Source organism: Diprion similis, chromosome 11, assembly GCF_021155765.1.
Source record: "Diprion similis isolate iyDipSimi1 chromosome 11, iyDipSimi1.1, whole genome shotgun sequence".
NCBI lineage: Eukaryota > Metazoa > Arthropoda > Insecta > Hymenoptera > Diprionidae > Diprion > Diprion similis.
The window spans coordinates 1642114-1663842 of record NC_060115.1 but is presented as its reverse complement, the minus strand read 5'-3'; the positions used below and the strand labels follow the sequence as shown (position 1 = coordinate 1663842).

The 21729-nt window shown below is 40.1% G+C and overlaps 1 protein-coding gene across 5 annotated transcripts; it reads right to left on the bottom strand.

Moving 5' to 3' along the window:
- Positions 1-516: 516 nt before the first annotated feature.
- On the bottom strand, positions 517-5823 carry LOC124412265 (LARGE xylosyl- and glucuronyltransferase 2-like). Of its 5 annotated transcripts, XR_006929780.1 has the most exons (13): positions 5664-5823; positions 5246-5376; positions 4989-5128; positions 4693-4876; positions 3996-4540; positions 3754-3915; positions 3301-3603; positions 3022-3218; positions 2790-2931; positions 2562-2692; positions 2269-2361; positions 1981-2151; positions 517-727 (listed from the first exon to the last, which is right to left on the bottom strand). XR_006929780.1 is itself a non-coding variant. In XM_046892003.1 (12 exons), exons 2-12 carry the CDS (start codon positions 5322-5324, stop codon positions 2031-2033), a joined length of 2091 nt encoding a protein of 696 aa, XP_046747959.1. In that variant the 5' UTR covers positions 5325-5376; positions 5664-5823; the 3' UTR covers positions 1056-2030. The 5 variants fall into 5 exon arrangements, 4 of the variants coding, with proteins under 4 accessions (XP_046747959.1, XP_046747957.1, XP_046747958.1 ...); XM_046892003.1 differs by lacking the exon at positions 517-727 and having other exon boundaries at positions 1056-2151; positions 4989-5122; XM_046892001.1 differs by lacking the exon at positions 517-727 and having other exon boundaries at positions 1056-2151; positions 5664-5822.
- Positions 5824-21729: the final 15906 nt, after the last annotated feature.

Sequence of the window (21729 nt, the reverse complement as noted above, 5' to 3'; positions counted from 1 at the left end):
CTGCCAGTTAATATACGGATTATTCAATATTGGATTCCGCTACGTGGGCTAATCAGGCTAAAACTACGCGAATAAATAACAGAGGTATTGCATTAGAATAATTAGTATCTACTACTGCTGTAATCACGAGTTAGTAAAGCCCGGAGTTTCTCGTTATTATAAGCCCCAGGTATTTGGTAAATAAAGTTGTTTAATTACGCTCAACTGAAAATCCGTCAAACCCATTTGACTACGTAGCGTGTTTGAACATCAGTCTTTTTGGTTTTTGGTATAGTTTATTGCGAATTGCGGCAGCTAAATTGCATAGGGAAATTCGAATAGCGAATCTCCGTTCGCAATACGACGCAGCGCGAAAATGTCGAGTGCAAACTCGCGTTTGGAGCTAGATCGGAAAAATCGATTGGACCAATTTATTCACGCGATCGCGATTTATTCCTGTTTCCACGTTATCGACAGTTATGTATTTAATGCACCTACGCGTTGGACTCGATTTGAAATGCTCGTGGCTGGCTTTTCATCATTTCGCATCATTTCTGTTATCATTTTATCACTTCGAGCTAACAGTTATTCTTCAATTCTCTAGCCTTAGTTGAGATACGGCCTGTGAAGCCTTCGAGGCTTCCATATCTTCTGAGATGAGTAATATTTTATCCATCTCCCAGGTTTTTCGCCCGACAAAATCCGCACCCCGTAGCCTGTTTACTCTTTCATCTCCTCTGGGAGAATTCTTAAATTGCAAAATTTCTGTTTCTTTCGCTTTCCTTCATTCTTTACGAATCCGCACGCCTTTCTTGTACTCTTCAGTTTTGTAACGGCACTGTAATTAGGTGTATTCAGAAGTTTTGTATGACGTTAAATTAAAGCAGTGTCCTAGTTTAGAGGCCTAAAAAGGTGATTTTCGGCGATTTTTTTTTCTATTCATAAAATTTTGAATGTATTTCAACACGCAATTTGATGATAAAAAATTTGTCTTGTACTTTTCAAATGTGTGTTGAAATACATTCAAAATATGAAAAAGTTTCGTTGTTTATCTCCCTATCGTAAAAAACATCACTGAAAATCACTTTTTGTCGGCCTCTAAACCAGGACGCTGACTTAATCTAATACCTGCCAGTCCGCCAAACCATTCTGAGTGCTGCCCATCGCGCTTAATGGCTCGGAACGTCATTTCGCGAGTAAATCCGCATGTCTGATCGCGAGGTGTTTATTAGCAGCGCTTTGCATTCAAGGCCATAAATTTCGAAGAGGCCAGACTTTCGGTGTATTCGGAGTGGAATAAATGCTTCCCGAGGCAAGCTGTGTGCATTGCGCTGTAAACTAATCAATCCCGCTGAAATATTCAAGATTGCCGAAAGTTTGTGAATTTAAAATTTCTCGACTAGTACCGGGTTTTCAGGCAACACGGAAAGCAATTTCTTCACAGATTTCATAGTCGGTTCAAAACTACCATCAGGCCTCGAGAGAATAAAACAATAAGAGAGTGGAGCTCGCGCAGGTCTGGGATGGGAAAAGTTGGGCAACCCGGGGCAAGAGATAAGTAATTAATCGGCTTATGCTTCGGAAGAGCACTAAGTTTATCCCGTAGAAAGGAACTAATGGGAAAAATTTAGAATATCTGGCTACAATAGGAATGAGAGAGAGCGAGGGAAAGGAATAATCTGCGCAATGCGACGGCAAGAACTGATAATTATTTTAACTAAAAGTAATCGCAATGATTTTTATGTACGTGGCAAAAAAGCAGCTTTTCTTGAACGCACACCGCTGATGCTACACTCAAGAATTTACGTTGTTCGCAAAATTTATCGCGTGTGATTATTAATTTATCTATTCATTTAATTTTTTTGAATCTACGCAAAATGCTTTGGCGGTTTGCTGCACGTTCCTGATAAACTTCGTATTTGGTACAGTAAATTTGCAACAGCTGAGTGTAGTAGTGTATAAATAATGCGTTCCCATCGCTAAGTACCAGATTAATATTACTTGGCGAGGTGATTTCCAAAGTGTGCAGACGACGATCAAGTATTTTGCTCCTATTCAACGCGCACTTTTGTCCCGGATGAACGGGATCGCTTCTTCAAATTGGAAACAGCACTATCCTCGTACCTCCTTAACAACTCGTCGACAAAAGTGTCTTTCAATTTTTTCAGGCATCTGAAATAAAGGTCGATAAAAGATAAAAGGAAGTCAACACGAATGAAACAATCTAAGCGATATGAAGTTATGCATCCGTGTAAGGAACGCGTTTTCCTCAAAAGTACTCTACGGTACCTTCTGTATAACGAGTCCTGTCGAAATTTAATGATGTCGAAACTCGGTGCGTGAGGACGATGGATAACAAACGCGTCAGGTAGAACGACGAACCTGTAAAGTCATTGCCTGTAATTTTTTCCTCGACGTAAAACATGCTAAGCCTCCAGGCCATAAATTGTACTTGATTATTTCTCAGATTTCAAGCTACTTTTCATGACATCACAGCCCATTTTTGCATCCAAAAGCAGAGATTTTAGAAAATTTTCACGACCTGAAAACACATTTTTCATCGGGTTAAAAAAATCTCCCACCTGTACCCCATCGCCGCCAGATGAGCTATGTGCGAGACTTTGTTCCAACCGAAACCAACGAATCTGGTATCGTAGCTCGGAGCAGAACTCGGAACCACGACGTACGGTTCAAAGTCTGGCTCCCAATCAACCTGTAAAAAAAAAAAATTGATGCACGGAAAAAGATTAACTTACGTTGAGGGGAAAAAGGCTAAGTATTAGTACTCGTATCATAGTTGTATAATTTACCTCGTATGGCTCGGAAGCCTTGCACCAATGAGTGTAGTTCGTTGCCGCATGTCCCTGGGACCAAATGTGATATCGAAATGTGTAAAACATGCCACGGTTTAGAGACCTAACGAGGGCTTCCTTGCTCTCGGGAAAATTGAACCTGAGCGTAATAAAGGTTTCTATCGTAAGCGGGCAATGGATTTATAAATGATTTCACGATTGCGAATTACTGCAGATAAAATCTTTATACCTGTATCTTTCGGTTTCAAATGCGGGTACTATCAACGCAACTTGACTATCTTCGGTAAATCGTAGGGAAACGATACTGCTCATCAGTGTATCGTATAAACCATTGGACGGTAAAAAATCAACGTCTAATTGAAATACGTAAGATGTAGTCACGTGCGACATTCCTACGTTGCGTAAATAATTTACCGGGTAAAAGTCCTGTGAATGAAGATTGTTGTTTTACGTTTTTGTGTGACCGTCGATTACAATTCGTGCAATGATAGTGAAGATGGCGCGTTACCCCTTCTTTATAGACGACATGGTAGGCGATGTTTCTTCGTTTGCTCAGCTCCTCCGAACCTCGTACAAATTTAATGAAATTATACGTGTCTGCGTCCGTAAAATACAGAGCCACGGATATCGCGCCTCTCCAACGCTTGCACAAATCTTCCAAAAGCGTTAGGCGGTCTCCACTGCATTGTGTGATCAAAGTCACGTCGGGCACGTACCTAAAGTTGTTTTCGTACTCGAGGAGGAACAGATACGTACGATAGTTAATTCGCGAACTTTCCTCGAATTTCTGACACGTGCCGTGACCCGTTTCCTGAAAAATAAGCCCAATTTAGGGTTCAAGAAACATTTCAGAATGTATCATTTGCAGAGATTATCACTGAATTAAAGAAAATACGTGTATACTTATAAACCTAGTTTCTGGAGAACGGGGTATACTAAAAATTCTTACAATCGAACTTACAGAGTTTCCGGAGATGACTTGCTCATCTGGTTTCTGGCATGGGAAAAGCTGCCTTCGAAGCAGGTTTCCATCAAGCTCTAAAAATATTTGATACGCCTTTCGAAAATCGTCAATATGCTTGTTGGTCACGTCTTGTTTTTTTGGTGAATTCCAGTGAATAATCTGAGCATAATAATTTCTGTATGTTCGTAAATTATTGAAAAATAAGGCGATGACTTAACAGTGAATAGAAAGTAGCCTACATTTATTTCGTTCGTGTTAGTATAACAATTTTCACTCAATGTTTGAACACTCAACTGAACGTTCCACGTACAATCAAGCCTGTATAATATACCGGGGTACTTCTTTATCACAGCATTTATTATATCTTGGTCGGCGAGATGCGTTTCAGAAATCTCTTCTAGAGTCGCTCGCGACGTTTCTTCCCATATTTTCAGGAATTTCATACTCCTAAGACGCCTTAAGTGCATCAAGATGACCCCTGTGTTGAAACCTCGACCCAATGCAGGCCATGGAAACGGGTTTCTTGCTGACGGTTTTGAATACCAGTCGCTTTGGTTTTCTACTAATCCTATGAGGTGCTGAGACCCAAAGTTGTCGAACAATTTCCACAGCCTTAGTATATCCGTTAGGACGGTAACATCGGTATCGAGTACTATCACTTTATCAACATTGAGTACGTCAGGAAGAATCAGTTTTAGCAGACCGTAAACTCCGGAGTAATGCTTGTTCGGTATCCAAGCCACTCGTGGTACCAATTCTGCGGACTTGTAATAACTCAGTTGAACTGAAATTGAGGATCAATGGTCTGTTAGAAGATTGTTCAAAATTTGCATTCTTGTAAAACGGAAGTGCAATTTTGAAATCGAGATTTCACAGAATTAAAACTAGCTTTGCATACATAATATTTTGTTTAACAGCAGATATGGATGTACTGACCATTCGGTAGATTCCATGATTCAAATAACGTAAAAAGAGTTGTGTTGGCAATCTCATCTACGATGAAGTGAAAGTGAAGAGGGTTTCTTCGGTAGAATAAAATGGACTTGACCACAATTATGGTAGCAAATGTTGAGTTGTATCCTGCGCATACCATCGCTATGTGGATAATGCTGCACTCGGTCTGTTAATTTTAAAATATCATTTATGAAAAATCAGCTACATTTACAGAGTAAAAAACTTTGCTATGTTCTAGAACTACCCAAAAGCGGGCTTTACACGTAAAACATTGTTACCTCCAGATTCCTTTGAAGCTGATGTCGTTCGTCAGGCATTTGGTAGCCAGCGAGATTTTGTGGTTCGCTTAGACTAGTGTGTACTTTTCTAAATTTGAGATCAGCCTGAAGTACCTTTCTGGATTTTTCTCTTTCTGCAACTGAAAAAATGTCAATAATGTTAATTAAATAATTTTCTCAAGATGTTGATTTGATTCGACCAAAATGAATCGGTGCGATGCTCAAATTGCTGATCACATCGAGGGATACATACTCACCGTTTGAGAACAAATAGAAGTAGAACATCGTCGACATTGCAATGGCACCAATGAAACACCTTATCCATGGTCGAGCCATTCCAATCTATTGGGCATGCTTCGTTCCTGAAAGGAACACTGAACACTGAACCGGAAAAATGTTCTACGTTATTAACATAGTTACCAAGAAAGAAAGAACTTGAAAGAATGAGTAGATACTAAGACTCGAGCTGTTAAAGGGATTCATAGAATATGAGACAATTTCATCTACATTCTAACTATGGTACAAACTGATTGACTTGTGACTTTGGTATTAAATGAGAGTGCAAGGTGAAATCACTTGAGCAACATCAACGATAACGATGGATACATGAGCTTGATATCGTCAGGGTTAGGTAAGAATAAGAAACTATGAAGCTGTAAATGAATTGGGCTTACCTCAAGGATTCTATGGATGACTTGTGACGAACTGCATATCACAATATAATTTGTAGTTGCATATACGACGCATGTATCATGCGTGTAATCGTCAGAGTGAAGATGATAAACATTGAGACTGCAAAGAATGTAAGGAACGTATACATTTGCATACACACTTGTTGAACGTAAAAACAATAGACATATTGTTGCGTGAAGTGTGATTGTGAACCAGTTAATTGGGCTGTTGTTTTACGTAATAATTAAATGTTCATCGATATTTTATCTTATTAGAAACAGAAGCTTGCAGAAAATCATATCCACATTTCTGCCGACACATAGGATGCACGATGGCATCACGAAAAGCAGGTTGGATATACGAATTAAATGGCAGAAGTGCCCACGAGACGATTTACGGCCGGTACTCAATTATGAGCAATTTAAAAAAATTTAATCTCCGCGGTCTACACGGATCGGCGTCACAGTGTGGAAAAATCATGTGATTGTTTGTTGTCAATTGAGTGAGAAAAAATTCTGGTAGAGAGTACCAGGAATCGGCACGGAGGGAAGGACATGTCGGGTTGTGCGAGGGTGCCATCTGTTAGACTCGCTCGTGCATAAGTACAACGCACTTGTTCACTACATTAACGGTTGAAAACTAGACTGCGATCGATCGTGCTCTTACCGATTCAGCTGATGTGGTGAACACCGAAGCCTTGAAAAAAGACTGCACGAGTACGTGACTCCGACAGCAAAGGTAGGAAACTATTGCAATCTGCAGGACATCGTGCTGTTACAAAATTGAACGTAACTAACTCGGATTGTGATTCGTTTTGTGCATTCTGAGGATCCGATTGGTCTGGAATGAGTCGTTCAAATCATTCTGGGATATAGAAATTTTTTACTCCGAAGATGCGAAAAAAATAAGGCCCTTTGACCTGACCGCTTTAAATTTCTTTCAGGTCACTCTTGTCGGAAACTGGAAACTGCAAGAATTTACTTCTTGATGCCCAGCATCGGTATTTTATAGGGGGGATCCGTTGCGCATAGTCTGGAATCACTGCAAACGAAGTATCGAAAGTTACGGCCGAAATACGTCAAGTTTTGCTGGAGATTTTCGAGAAGGTGGGGATAATGTCACAAATTCACAGAGACGAAGGTTCAGTTTCAGTTCAGTTATAGTTTATTCAGTGTGCGTTAGACCTGGTACAAGTGTGCGAGTGTCAGTGCGGTATAGTATTCATACAAGTTGTCGAATAGTGATAGGGAGGAAAGTATGAAGATGTGCAAATATACAATTGAACTTAGCATACGAAACTTAACTATTGTATAAAGGAAAAGGATGTTAGATGGATATATAACCTCAAGCAAAAAATATAAAATGTTATACAAGACACTATTGACTGTAGTGTCTGAATATGTTTTGAGTGGCAGCCTGAGTACAGGAGTGAGAACCCTGTAGGATACGATATGTCATGTATCATATTGTTATTTTGTAAAACCTGGTTTGGAAGTAATGAATAAATGGATTTTTGCTAATATGTCATATTGATGAAGAATGCCATCTGCATTTTTTGTGAATATTTAGACGATATTGGAAAGTGCTGCAATCAATCTTTGCATGCCCTATTCCGACGTAATTTTGCGAAAGATATCGATTGAGCGCAGTCCCAATACGCTGCGAGCGATAGCTGAAAAGTTACGGCCGAAAAACTAAGGATTTCGATTGCCATTTCTCTCCTGTTCGTCTGACGCTCTTTGTCATGTGTTTTCTGGATTCCTGGAGGTCGGATTACTCTAGAGATGGTCATACAAATTGATTCCGGGACTAAAAATTTTCGACTCCAAAAATGACCAAAAAAGTAAGGCTTACCCCTTTGGATTTTTGGCGAAAATTTCGACGACTTTGAAAAGTGCTGCAATTAATTCTTTAGGACACTATTCCGACGTAATTTTGCGAGAGAAATCGATTGTGCGTAGTCCCAATACGCTGCGATCAACGGATCGAAAGTTACAGCCTAAAAACTGCAAATTTTCATCGTCATTTCTCTGCTGACGGTCCTACGCTTTTTTTCATGTGTTTTTTGAGTTCCTGAGGTTCCAATAAGCCAAAAAAGGGTTATACTAATCAATTCGGAGACCAGAAATTGTCGGCTCCAAAAATCGCAAAAAAAGTAAGGCTAACCCCTTTGGATTTTTGGCGAAAATTTCGACGACTTTGAAAAGTGCTGCAATTAATTCTTTAGGACACTATTCCGACATAATTTTGCGAGAGTAATCGATTGTGCGTAGTCCCAATACGCTGCGATCAACGGATCAAAAGTTACAGCCGAAAAACTGCAGATTTTCATCGTCATTTCTCTGCTGATGGTCCTACGCTTTTTTTCATGTGTTTTCTGAGTTCCTGGGGTCCCAATTAGCCAAGAAAGGGTCATACAAATCAATTCGGACACCAGAAATTTTCAGCTCCAAAAATCGCAAAAAAAGTAAGGCTAACCCCTTTGGATTTTTGGCGAAAATTTCGACGACTTTGAAAAGTGCTGCAGTTAATTCTTTGGGACACTATTCCGACGTAATTTCGCGAGAGAAATCGATTGTGCGTAGTCCCAATACGCTGCGATCAACGGATCAAAAGTTACAGCCAAAAAACTGCAGATTTTCAACGTCATTTCTCTGCTGATGGTCCTACGCTTTTTTTCATGTATTTTTTGAGTTCCCGGGGTCCCAATTAGCCAAGAAAGGGTCATACAAATCGATTCGGACACCAGAAATTTTCAGCTCCACAAATCGCAAAAAAAGTAAGGCTAACCCCTTTGGATTTTTAGTGAAAATTTCGACGACTTCGAAAAGTGCTGCAATTAATTCTTTAGGACACTATTCCGACGTAATTTTGCGAGAGAAATCGATTGTGCGTAGTCCCAATACGCTGCGATCAACGGATCAAAAGTTACAGCCAAAAAACTGCAGATTTTCAACGTCATTTCTCTGCTGATGGTCCTACGCTTTTTTTCATGTGTTTTTTGAGTTCCCGGGGTCTCAATTAGCCAAAAAAGGGTCATACAAATCAATTCGGACACCAGAAATTTTCAGCTCCAAAAATCGCAAAAAAAGTAAGGCTAACCCCTTTGGATTTTTGGCGAAAATTTCGACGACTTTGAAAAGTGCTGCAATTAATTCTTTGGGACACTATTCCGACGTAATTTTGCGAGAGAAATCGATTGTGCGTAGTCCCAATACGCTGCGATCAACGGATCAAAAGTTACAGCCAAAAAACTGCAGATTTTCATCGTCATTTCTCTGCTGATGGTCCTACGCTTTTTTTCATGTGTTTTCTGAGTTCCTGGGGTCCCAATTAGCCAAGAAAGGGTCGTACAAATCAATTCGGACACCAGAAATTTTCGGCTCGAAAAATCGCAAAAAAAGTAAGGCTAACCCCTTTGGATTTTTGGCGAAAATTTCGACGACTTTGAAAAGTGCTGCAAATAATTCTTTAGGACACTATTCCGACGTAATTTTGCGAGAGAAATCGATTGTGCGTAGTCCCAATACGCTGCGATCAACGGATCAAAAGTTACAGCCAAAAAACTGCAGATTTTCAACGTCATTTCTCTGCTGATGGTCCTACGCTTTTTTTCATGTGTTTTTTGAGTTCCTGGGGTCCCAATTAGCCAAGAAAGGGTCATACAAATCAATTCGGAGACCAGAAATTTTCAGCTTCAAAAATCGCAAAAAAAGTAAGGCTAACCCCTTTGGATTTTTGGCGAGAATTTCGACGACTTTGAAAAGTGCTGCAATTAATTCTTTAGGACACTATTCCGACGTAATTTTGCGAGAGAAATCGATTGTGCGTAGTCCCAATACGCTGCGATCAACGGATCAAAAGTTACAGCCAAAAAACTGCAGATTTTCAACGTCATTTCTCTGCTGATGGTCCTACGCTTTTTTTCATGTGTTTTTTGAGTTCCTGGGGTCCCAATTAGCCAAGAAAGGGTCATACAAATCAATTCGGAGACCAGAAATTTTCTGCTCCAAAAATGGCAAAAAAAGTAAGGCTAACCCCTTTGGATTTTTGGCGAAAATTTCGACGACTTTGAAAAGTGCTGCAATTAATTCTTTAGGACACTATTCCGGCGTAATTTTGCGAGAGAAATCGATTGTGCGTAGTCCCAATACGCTGCGATCAACGGATCAAAAGTTACAGCCAAAAAACTGCAGATTTTCAACGTCATTTCTCTGCTGATGGTCCTACGCTTTTTTTCATGTGTTTTTTGAGTTCCTGGGGTCCCAATTAGCCAAGAAAGGGTCATACAAATCAATTCGGACACCAGAAATTTTTAGCTCCAAAAATCGCGAAAAAAGTAAGGCTTACCCCTTTGGATTTTTAGCGAAAATTTCGACGACTTTAAAAAGTGCTGCAATTAATTCTTTAGGACACTATTCTGACGTAATTTTGCAAGAGAAATCGATTGTGCGTAGTCCCAATACGCTGCGATCAACGGATCGAAAGTTACAGCCAAAAAACTGCAGATTTTCATCGTCATTTCTCTGCTGACGGTCCTATGCTTTTATTCATGTGTTTTTTGAGTTCCTGGGGTCCCAATTAGCCAAGAAAGGGTCATACAAATCAATTCAGTCACCAGAAATTTTTAGCTCCAAAAATCGCAAAAAAAGTAAGGCTAACCCCTTTGGATTTTTGGCGAAAATTTCGACGACTTTGAACAGTGCTGCAATTAATTCTTTGGGACACTATTCCGACGTAATTTTGCGAGAGAAATCGATTGTGCGTAGTCCCAATACGCTGCGATCAACGGATCAAAAGTTACAGCCAGAAAAATGCAGATTTTCATCGTCATTTCTCTGCTGATGGTCCTACGCTTTTTTTCATGTGTTTTCTGAGTTCCTGGGGTCCCAATTAGCCAAGAAAGGGTCATACAAATCAATTCGGACACCAGAAATTTTCAGCTCCGAAAATCGCAAGAAAAGTAAGGCTAACCCCTTTGGATTTTTGGCGAAAATTTCGACGACTTCGAAAAGTGCTGCAATTAATTCTTTAGGACACTATTCCGACGTAATTTTGCGAGAGAAATCGATTGTGCGTAGTCCCAATACGCTGCGATCAACGGATCAAAAGTTACAGCCGAAAAACTGCAGATTTTCAACGTCATTTCTCTCCTGATGGTCCTACGCTTTTTTTCATGTGTTTTCTGAGTTCCTGGGGTCCCAATTAGCCAAGAAAGGGTCATACAAATCAATTCGGACACCAGAAATTTTCAGCTTCAAAAATCGCAAAAAAAGTAAGGCTCACCCCTTTGGATTTTTGGCGAAAATTTCGACGACTTTGAAAAGTGCTGCAATTAATTCTTTGGGACACTATTCCGACGTAATTTCGCGAGAGAAATCGATTGTGCGTAGTCCCAATACGCTGCGATCAACGGATCAAAAGTTACAGCTAAAAAACTGCAGATTTTTATCGTCATTTCTCTGCTGATGGTCCTACGCTTTTTTTCATGTGTTTTCTGAGTTCCTGGGGTCCCAATTAGCCAAGAAAGGGTCATACAAATCAATTCGGACACCAGAAATTTTCAGCTCCAAAAATCGCAAAAAAAGTAAGGCTAACCCCTTTGGATTTTTGGCGAAAATTTCGATGACTTTGAAAAGTGCTGCAATTAATTCTTTAGGACACTATTCCGACGTAATTTTGCGAGAGAAATTGATTGTGCGTAGTCCCAATACGCTGCGATCAACGGATCAAAAGTTACAGCCAAAAAACTGCAGATTTTCAACGTCATTTCTCTGCTGATGGTCCTACGCTTTTTTTCATGTGTTTTTTGAGTTCCTGGGGTCCCAATTAGCCAAGAAAGGGTCATACAAATCAATTCGGAGACCAGAAATTTTCTGCTCCAAAAATGGCAAAAAAAGTAAGGCTAACCCCTTTGGATTTTTGGCGAAAATTTCGACGACTTTGAAAAGTGCTGCAATTAATTCTTTGGGACACTATTCCGACGTAATTTTGCGAGAGAAATCGATTGTGCGTAGTCCCAATACGCTGCGATCAACGGATCAAAAGTTACAGCCAAAAAACTGCAGATTTTCATCGTCATTTCTCTACTGATGGTCCTACGCTTTTTTTCATGTGTTTTCTGAGTTCCTGGGGTCCCAATTAGCCAAGAAAGGGTCGCACAAATCAATTCGGACACCAGAAATTTTCGGCTCGAAAAATCGCAAAAAAAGTAAGGCTAACCCCTTTGGATTTTTGGCGAAAATTTCGACGACTTTGAAAAGTGCTGCAAATAATTCTTTAGGACACTATTCCGACGTAATTTTGCGAGAGAAATCGATTGTGCGTAGTCCCAATACGCTGCGATCAACGGATCAAAAGTAACAGCCAAAAAACTGCAGATTTTCAACGTCATTTCTCTGCTGATGGTCCTACGCTTTTTTTCATGTGTTTTTTGAGTTCCTGGGGTCCCAATTAGCCAAGAAAGGGTCATACAAATCAATTCGGAGACCAGAAATTTTCAGCTTCAAAAATCGCAAAAAAAGTAAGGCTAACCCCTTTGGACTTTGGCGAGAATTTCGACGACTTTGAAAAGTGCTGCAATTAATTCTTTAGGACACTATTCCGACGTAATTTTGCGAGAGAAATCGATTGTGCGTAGTCCCAATACGCTGCGATCAACGGATCAAAAGTTACAGCCAAAAAACTGCAGATTTTCAACGTCATTTCTCTGCTGATGGTCCTACGCTTTTTTTCATGTGTTTTTTGAGTTCCTGGGGTCCCAATTAGCCAAGAAAGGGTCATACAAATCAATTCGGAGACCAGAAATTTTCTGCTCCAAAAATGGCAAAAAAAGTAAGGCTAACCCCTTTGGATTTTTGGCGAAAATTTCGACGACTTTGAAAAGTGCTGCAATTAATTCTTTAGGACACTATTCCGGCGTAATTTTGCGAGAGAAATCGATTGTGCGTAGTCCCAATACGCTGCGATCAACGGATCAAAAGTTACAGCCAAAAAACTGCAGATTTTCAACGTCATTTCTCTGCTGATGGTCCTACGCTTTTTTTCATGTGTTTTTTGAGTTCCTGGGGTCCCAATTAGCCAAGAAAGGGTCATACAAATCAATTCAGACACCAGAAATTTTCAGCTCCGAAAATCGCAAGAAAAGTAAGGCTAACCCCTTTGGATTTTTGGCGAAAATTTCGACGACTTCGAAAAGTGCTGCAATTAATTCTTTAGGACACTATTCCGACGTAATTTTGCGAGAGAAATCGATTGTGCGTAGTCCCAATACGCTGCGATCAACGGATCAAAAGTTACAGCCGAAAAACTGCAGATTTTCAACGTCATTTCTCTCCTGATGGTCCTACGCTTTTTTTCATGTGTTTTCTGAGTTCCTGGGGTCCCAATTAGCCAAGAAAGGGTCATACAAATCAATTCGGACACCAGAAATTTTCAGCTTCAAAAATCGCAAAAAAAGTAAGGCTCACCCCTTTGGATTTTTGGCGAAAATTTCGACGACTTTGAAAAGTGCTGCAATTAATTCTTTGGGACACTATTCCGACGTAATTTCGCGAGAGAAATCGATTGTGCGTAGTCCCAATACGCTGCGATCAACGGATCAAAAGTTACAGCTAAAAAACTGCAGATTTTTATCGTCATTTCTCTGCTGATGGTCCTACGCTTTTTTTCATGTGTTTTCTGAGTTCCTGGGGTCCCAATTAGCCAAGAAAGGGTCATACAAATCAATTCGGACACCAGAAATTTTCAGCTCCAAAAATCGCAAAAAAAGTAAGGCTAACCCCTTTGGATTTTTGGCGAAAATTTCGATGACTTTGAAAAGTGCTGCAATTAATTCTTTAGGACACTATTCCGACGTAATTTTGCGAGAGAAATTGATTGTGCGTAGTCCCAATACGCTGCGATCAACGGATCAAAAGTTACAGCCAAAAAACTGCAGATTTTCAACGTCATTTCTCTGCTGATGGTCCTACGCTTTTTTTCATGTGTTTTTTGAGTTCCTGGGGTCCCAATTAGCCAAGAAAGGGTCATACAAATCAATTCGGAGACCAGAAATTTTCTGCTCCAAAAATGGCAAAAAAAGTAAGGCTAACCCCTTTGGATTTTTGGCGAAAATTTCGACGACTTTGAAAAGTGCTGCAATTAATTCTTTGGGACACTATTCCGACGTAATTTTGCGAGAGAAATCGATTGTGCGTAGTCCCAATACGCTGCGATCAACGGATCAAAAGTTACAGCCAAAAAACTGCAGATTTTCAACGTCATTTCTCTGCTGATGGTCCTACGCTTTTTTTCATGTGTTTTTTGAGTTCCTGGGGTCCCAATTAGCCAAGAAAGGGTCATACAAATCAATTCGGAGACCAGAAATTTTCTGCTCCAAAAATGGCAAAAAAAGTAAGGCTAACCCCTTTGGATTTTTGGCGAAAATTTCGACGACTTTGAACAGTGCTGCAATTAATTCTTTGGGACACTATTCCGACGTAATTTTGCGAGAGAAATCGATTGTGCGTAGTCCCAATACGCTGCGATCAACGGATCAAAAGTAACAGCCAAAAAACTGCAGATTTTCATCGTCATTTCTCTGCTGATGGTCCTACGCTATTTTTCATGTGTTTTCTGAGTTCCTGGGATCCCAATTAGCCAAGAAAGGGTCATACAAATCAATTCGGACACCAGAAATTCTTAGCTCCAAAAATCGCAAAAAAAGTAAGGCTAACCCCTTTGGATTTTTGGCGAAAATTTCGACGACTTTGAACAGTGCTGCAATTAATTCTTTGGGACACTATTCCGACGTAATTTTGCGAGAGAAATCGATTGTGCGTAGTCCCAATACGCTGCGATCAACGGATCAAAAGTTACAGCCAAAAAACTGCAGATTTTCATCGTCATTTCTCTGCTGATGGTCCTACGCTTTTTTTCATGTGTTTTTTGAGTTCCCGGGGTCCCAATTAGCCAAGAAAGGGTCAAACAAATCAATTCGGACACCAGAAATTTTCAGCTCCAAAAATCGCAAAAAAAGTAAGGCTAACCCCTTTGGATTTTTGGCGAAAATTTCGACGACTTTGAAAAGTGCTGCAATTAATTCTTTAGGACACTATTCCGACGTAATTTTGCGAGAGAAATCGATTGTGCGTAGTCCCAATACGCTGCGATCAACGGATCAAAAGTTACAGCCAAAAAACTGCAGATTTTCAACGTCATTTCTCTGCTGATGGTCCTACGCTTTTTTTCATGTGTTTTTTGAGTTCCCGGGGTCCCAATTAGCCAAGAAAGGGTCATACAAATCAATTCGGACACCAGAAATTTTCGGCTCCAAAAATCGCAAAAAAAGTAAGGCTAACCCCTTTGGATTTTTGGCGAAAATTTCGACGACTTTGAAAAGTGCTGCAATTAATTCTTTGGAACACTATTCCGACGTAATTTTGCGAGAGAAATCGATTGTGCGTAGTCCCAATACGCTGCGATCAACGGATCAAAAGTTACAGCCAAAAAACTGCAGATTTTCATCGTCATTTCTCTGCTGATGGTCCTACGCTTTTTTTCATGTGTTTTCTGAGTTCCTGGGGTCCCAATTAGCCAAGAAAGGGTCATACAAATCAATTCGGACACCAGAAATTTTCAGCTCCAAAAATGGCAAAAAAAGTAAGGCTAACCCCTTTGGATTTTTGGCGAAAATTTCGACGACTTTGAAAAGTGCTGCAATTAATTCTTTAGGACACTATTCCGACGTAATTTTGCGAGAGAAATCGATTGTGCGTAGTCACAATACGCTGCGATCAACGGATCAAAAGTTACAGCCAAAAAACTGCAGATTTTCAACGTCATTTCTCTGCTGATGGTCCTACGCTTTTTTTCATGTGTTTTTTGAGTTCCTGGGGTCCCAATTAGCCAAGAAACGGTCATACAAATCAATTCGGAGACCAGAAATTTTCTGCTCCAAAAATGGCAAAAAAAGTAAGGCTAACCCCTTTGGATTTTTGGCGAAAATTTCGACGACTTTGAAAAGTGCTGCAATTAATTCTTTAGGACACTATTCCGACGTAATTTTGCGAGAGAAATCGATTGTGCGTAGTCCCAATACGCTGCGATCAACGGATCAAAAGTTACAGCCAAAAAACTGCAGATTTTCATCGTCATTTCTCTGCTGATGGTCCTACGCTTTTTTTCATGTGTTTTTTGAGTTCCTGGGGTCCCAATTAGCCAAGAAAGAGTCATACAAATCAATTCGGACACCAGAAATTTTCAGCTCTAAAAATCGCAGAAAAAGTAAGGCTTACCCCTTTGGATTTTTGGCGAAAATTTCGACGACTTTGATAAGTGCTGCAATTAATTCTTTAGGACACTATTCCGACGTAATTTTGCGAGAGAAATCGATTGTGCGTAGTCCCAATACGCTGCGATCAACGGATTAAAAGTTACAGCCAAAAAACTGCAGATTTTCATCGTCATTTCTCTGCTGATGGTCCTACGCTTTTTTTCATGTGTTTTTTGAGTTCCTGGGGTCCCAATTAGCCAAGAAAGGGTCATACAAATCAATTCGGAGACCAGAAATTTTCTGCTCCAAAAATGGCAAAAAAAGTAAGGCTAACCCCTTTGGATTTTTGGCGAAAATTTCGACGACTTTGAAAAGTGCTGCAATTGATTCTTTAGGACACTATTCCGACGTAATTTTGCGAGAGAAATCGATTGTGCGTAGTCCCAATACGCTGCGATCAACGGATCAAAAGTTACAGCCAAAAAACTGCAGATTTTCAACGTCATTTCTCTGCTGATGGTCCTACGCTTTTTTTCATGTGTTTTTTGAGTTCCCGGGGTCCCAATTAGCCAAGAAAGGGTCATACAAATCAATTCGGACACCAGAAATTTTCAGCTCCAAAAATCGCAAGAAAAGTAAGGCTAACCCCTTTGGATTTTTGGCGAAAATTTCGACGACTTTGAAAAGTGCTGCAATTAATTCTTTGGGACACTATTCCGACGTAATTTTGCGAGAGAAATCGATTGTGCGTAGTCCCAATACGCTGCGATCAACGGATCAAAAGTTACAGCCAAAAAACTGCAGATTTTCATCGTCATTTCTCTGCTGATGGTCCTACGCTTTTTTTCATGTGTTTTCTGAGTTCCTGGGGTCCCAATTAGCCAAGAAAGGGTCATACAAATCAATTCGGACACCAGAAATTTTCAGCTCCAAAAATCGCAAAAAAAGTAAGGCTAACCCCTTTGGATTTTTGGCGAAAATTTCGACGACTTTGAAAAGTGCTGCAATTAATTCTTTAGGACACTATTCCGACGTAATTTTGCGAGAGAAATCGATTGTGCGTAGTCCCAATACGCTGCGATCAACGGATCAAAAGTTACAGCCAAAAAACTGCAGATTTTCAACGTCATTTCTCTGCTGATGGTCCTACGCTTTTTTTCGTGAGTTTTTTGAGTTCCTGGGGTCCCAATCAGCCAAGAAAGGGTCATACAAATCAATTCGGAGACCAGAAATTTTCTGCTTCAAAAATGGCAAAAAAAGTAAGGCTAACCCCTTTGGATTTTTGGCGAAAATTTCGACGACTTCGAAAAGTGCTGCAATTAATTCTTTAGGACACTATTCCGACGTAATTTTGCGAGAGAAATCGATTGTGCGTAGTCACAATACGCTGCGATCAACGGATCAAAAGTTACAGCCAAAAAACTGCAGATTTTCAACGTCATTTCTCTGCTGATGGTCCTACGCTTTTTTTCATGTGTTTTTTGAGTTTCTGGGGTCCCAATTAGCCAAGAAAGAGTCATACAAATCAATTCGGACACCAGAAATTTTCAGCTCTAAAAATCGCAAAAAAAGTAAGGCTTACCCCTTTGGATTTTTGGCGAAAATTTCGACGACTTTGAGAAGTGCTGCAATTAATTCTTTAGGACACTATTCCGACGTAATTTTGCGAGAGAAATCGATTGTGCGTAGTCCCAATACGCTGCGATCAACGGATTAAAAGTTACAGCCAAAAAACTGCAGATTTTCAACGTCATTTCTCTGCTGATGGTCCTACGCTTTTTTCATGTGTTTTTTGAGTTCCTGGGGTCCCAATTAGCCAAGAAAGGGTCATACAAATCAATTCGGAGACCAGAAATTTTCTGCTCCAAAAATCGCAAAAAAAGTAAGGCTAACCCCTTTGGATTTTTGGCGAAAATTTCGACGACTTTGAAAAGTGCTGCAATTAATTCTTTAGGACACTATTCCGACGTAATTTTGCGAGAGAAATCGATTGTGCGTAGTCCCAATACGCTGCGATCAACGGATCAAAAGTTACAGCCAAAAAACTGCAGATTTTCAACGTCATTTCTCTGCTGATGGTCCTACGCTTTTTTCATGTATTTTTTGAGTTCCCGGGGTCCCAATTAGCCAAGAAAGGGTCATACAAATCGATTCGGACACCAGAAATTTTCAGCTCCACAATTCGCAAAAAAAGTAAGGCTAACCCCTTTGGATTTTTAGTGAAAATTTCGACGACTTCGAAAAGTGCTGCAATTAATTCTTAAGGACACTATTCCGACGTAATTTTGCGAGAGAAATCGATTGTGCGTAGTCCCAATACGCTGCGATCAACGGATCAAAAGTTACAGCCAAAAAACTGCAGATTTTCAACGTCATTTCTCTGCTGATGGTCCTACGCTTTTTTTCATGTGTTTTTTGAGTTCCCGGGGTCCCAATTAGCCAAGAAAGGGTCATACAAATCAATTCGGACACCAGAAATTTTCAGCTCTAAAAATCGCAAAAAAAGTAAGGCTTACCCCTTTGGATTTTTGGCGAAAATTTCGACGACTTTGAGAAGTGCTGCAATTAATTCTTTAGGACACTATTCCGACGTAATTTTGCGAGAGAAATCGATTGTGCGTAGTCCCAATACGCTGCGATCAACGGATTAAAAGTTACAGCCAAAAAACTGCAGATTTTCAACGTCATTTCTCTGCTGATGGTCCTACGCTTTTTTCATGTGTTTTTTGAGTTCCTGGGGTCCCAATTAGCCAAGAAAGGGTCATACAAATCAATTCGGAGACCAGAAATTTTCTGCTCCAAAAATCGCAAAAAAAGTAAGGCTAACCCCTTTGGATTTTTGGCGAAAATTTCGACGACTTTGAAAAGTGCTGCAATTAATTCTTTAGGACACTATTCCGACGTAATTTTGCGAGAGAAATCGATTGTGCGTAGTCCCAATACGCTGCGATCAACGGATCAAAAGTTACAGCCAAAAAACTGCAGATTTTCATCGTCATTTCTCTGCTGATAGTCCTACACTTTTTTTCATGTGTTTTTTGAGTTCCTGGGGTCCCAATTAGCCAAAAAAGAGTCATACAAATCAATTCGGACACCAGAAATTTTCAGCTCTAAAAATCGCAAAAAAAGTAAGGCTTACCCCTTTGGATTTTTGGCGAAAATTTCGACGACTTTGAAAAGTGCTGCAATTAATTCTTTAGGACACTATTCCGACGTAATTTTGCGAGAGAAATCGATTGTGCGTAGTCCCAATACGCTGCGATCAACGGATTAAAAGTTACAGCCAAAAAACTGCAGATTTTCATCGTCATTTCTCTGCTGATGGTCCTACGCTTTTTTTCATGTGTTTTTTGAGTTCCTGGGGTCCCAATTAGCCAAGAAAGGGTCATACAAATCAATTCGGAGACCAGAAATTTTCTGCTCCAAAAATGGCAAAAAAAGTAAGGCTAACCCCTTTGGATTTTTGGCGAAAATTCCGACGACTTCGAAAAGTGCTGCAATTAATTCTTTAGGACACTATTCCGACGTAATTTTGCGAGAGAAATCGATTGTGCGTAGTCCCAATACGCTGCGATCAACGGATCAAAAGTTACAGCCAAAAAACTGCAGATTTTCAACGTCATTTCTCTCCTGATGGACCTACGCTTTTTTTCATGTGTTTTCTGAGTTCCTGGGGTCCCAATTAGCCAAGAAAGGGTCATACAAATCAATTCGGACACCAGAAATTTTCAGCCTCAAAAATCGCAAAAAAAGTAAGGCTCACCCCTTTGGATTTTTGGCGAAAATTTCGACGACTTTGAAAAGTGCTGCAATTAATTCTTTAGGACACTATTCCGACGTAATTTTGCGAGAGAAATCGATTGTGCGTAGTCCCAATACGCTGCGATCAACGGATCAAAAGTTACAGCCAAAAATTTGCAGATTTTCAACGTCATTTCTCTGCTGATGGTCCTACGCTTTTTTTCATGTGTTTTTTGAGTTCCTGGGGTCCCAATTAGCCAAGAAAGGGTCATACAAATCAATTCGAAGACCAGAAATTTTCTGCTCCAAAAATGGCAAAAAAAGTAAGGCTAACCCCTTTGGATTTTTGGCGAAAATTTCGACGACTTTGAAAAGTGCTGCAATTAATTTTTTGGGACACTATTCCGACGTAATTTCGCGAGAGAAATCGATTGTGCGTAGTCCCAATACGCTGCGATCAACGGATCAAAAGTTACAGCCAAAAAACTGCAGATTTTTATCGTCATTTCTCTGCTGATGGTCCTACGCTTTTTTTCATGTGTTTTCTGAGTTCCTGGGGTCCCAATTAGCCAAGAAAGGGTCATACAAATGAATTCGGACACCAGAAATTTTCAGCTCCAAAAATCGCAAAAAAAGTAAGGCTAACCCCTTTGGATTTTTGGCGAAAATTTCGACGACTTCGAAAAGTGCTGCAATTAATTCTTTAGGACACTATTCCGACGTAATTTTGCGAGAGAAATCGATTGTGCGTAGTCCCAATACGCTGCGATCAACGGATCAAAAGTTACAGCCAAAAAACTGCAGATTTTCAACGTCATTTCTCTCCTGATGGTCCTACGCTTTTTTTCATGTGTTTTCTGAGTTCCTGGGGTCCCAATGAGCCAAGAAAGGGTCATACAAATCAATTCGGACACCAGAAATTTTCAGCTCTAAAAATCGCAAAAAAAGTAAGGCTCACCCCTTTGGATTTTTGGCGAAAATTTCGACGACTTTGAAAAGTGCTGCAATTAATTCTTTAGGACACTATTCCGACGTAATTTTGCGAGAGAAATCGATTGTGCGTAGTCCCAATACGCTGCGATCGACGGATCAAAAGTTACAGCCAAAAATTTGCAGATTTTCAACGTCATTTCTCTGCTGATGGTCCTACGCTTTTTTTCATGTGTTTTTTGAGTTCCTGGGGTCCCAATTAGCCAAGAAAGGGTCATACAAATCAATTCGAAGACCAGAAATTTTCTGCTCCAAAAATGGCAAAAAAAGTAAGGCTAACCCCTTTGGATTTTTGGCGAAAATTTCGACGACTTTGAAAAGTGCTGCAATTAATTTTTTGGGACACTATTCCGACGTAATTTCGCGAGAGAAATCGGTTGTGCGTAGTCCCAATACGCTGCGATCAACGGATCAAAAGTTACAGCCAAAAAACTGCAGATTTTTATCGTCATTTCTCTGCTGATGGTCCTACGCTTTTTTTCATGTGTTTTCTGAGTTCCTGGGGTCCCAATTAGCCAAGAAAGGGTCATACAAATCAATTCGGACACCAGAAATTTTCAGCTCCAAAAATCGCAAAAAAAGTAAGGCTAACCCCTTTGGATTTTTGGCGAAAATTTCGACGACTTTGAAAAGTGCTGCAATTAATTCTTTAGGACACTATTCCGACGTAATTTTGCGAGAGAAATCGATCGTGCGTAGTCCCAATACGCTGCGATCAACGGATCAAAAGTTACAGCCAAAAAACTGCAGATTTTCAACGTCATTTCTCTGCTGATGGTCCTATGCTTTTTTTCATGTGTTTTTTGAGTTCCTGGGGTCCCAATTAGCCAAGAAAGGGTCATACAAATCAATTCGGAGACCAGAAATTTTCTGCTCCAAAAATGGCAAAAAAAGTAAGGCTAACCCCTTTGGATTTTCGGCGAAAATTTCGACGACTTTGAAAAGTGCTGCAATTAATTCTTTAGGACACTATTCCGACGTAATTTTGCGAGAGAAATCGATTGTGCGTAGTCACAATACGCTGCGATCAACGGATCAAAAGTTACAGCCAAAAAACTGCAGATTTTCAACGTCATTTCTCTG

Coding starts and splice junctions, on each gene's coding strand:
- LOC124412265 (XM_046892001.1), bottom strand. CDS start 5,324: ATGGCTCGACCATGGATAAGGTGTTTCATTGGTGCCATTGCAATGTCG. Junction 5,129..5,245: donor CTTCTATTTGTTCTCAAACG/GTGAGTATGTAT, acceptor ACATTTTTTCAG/TTGCAGAAAGAGAAAAATCC. Junction 2,932..3,021: donor TTTGAAACCGAAAGATACAG/GTATAAAGATTT, acceptor TATTACGCTCAG/GTTCAATTTTCCCGAGAGCA.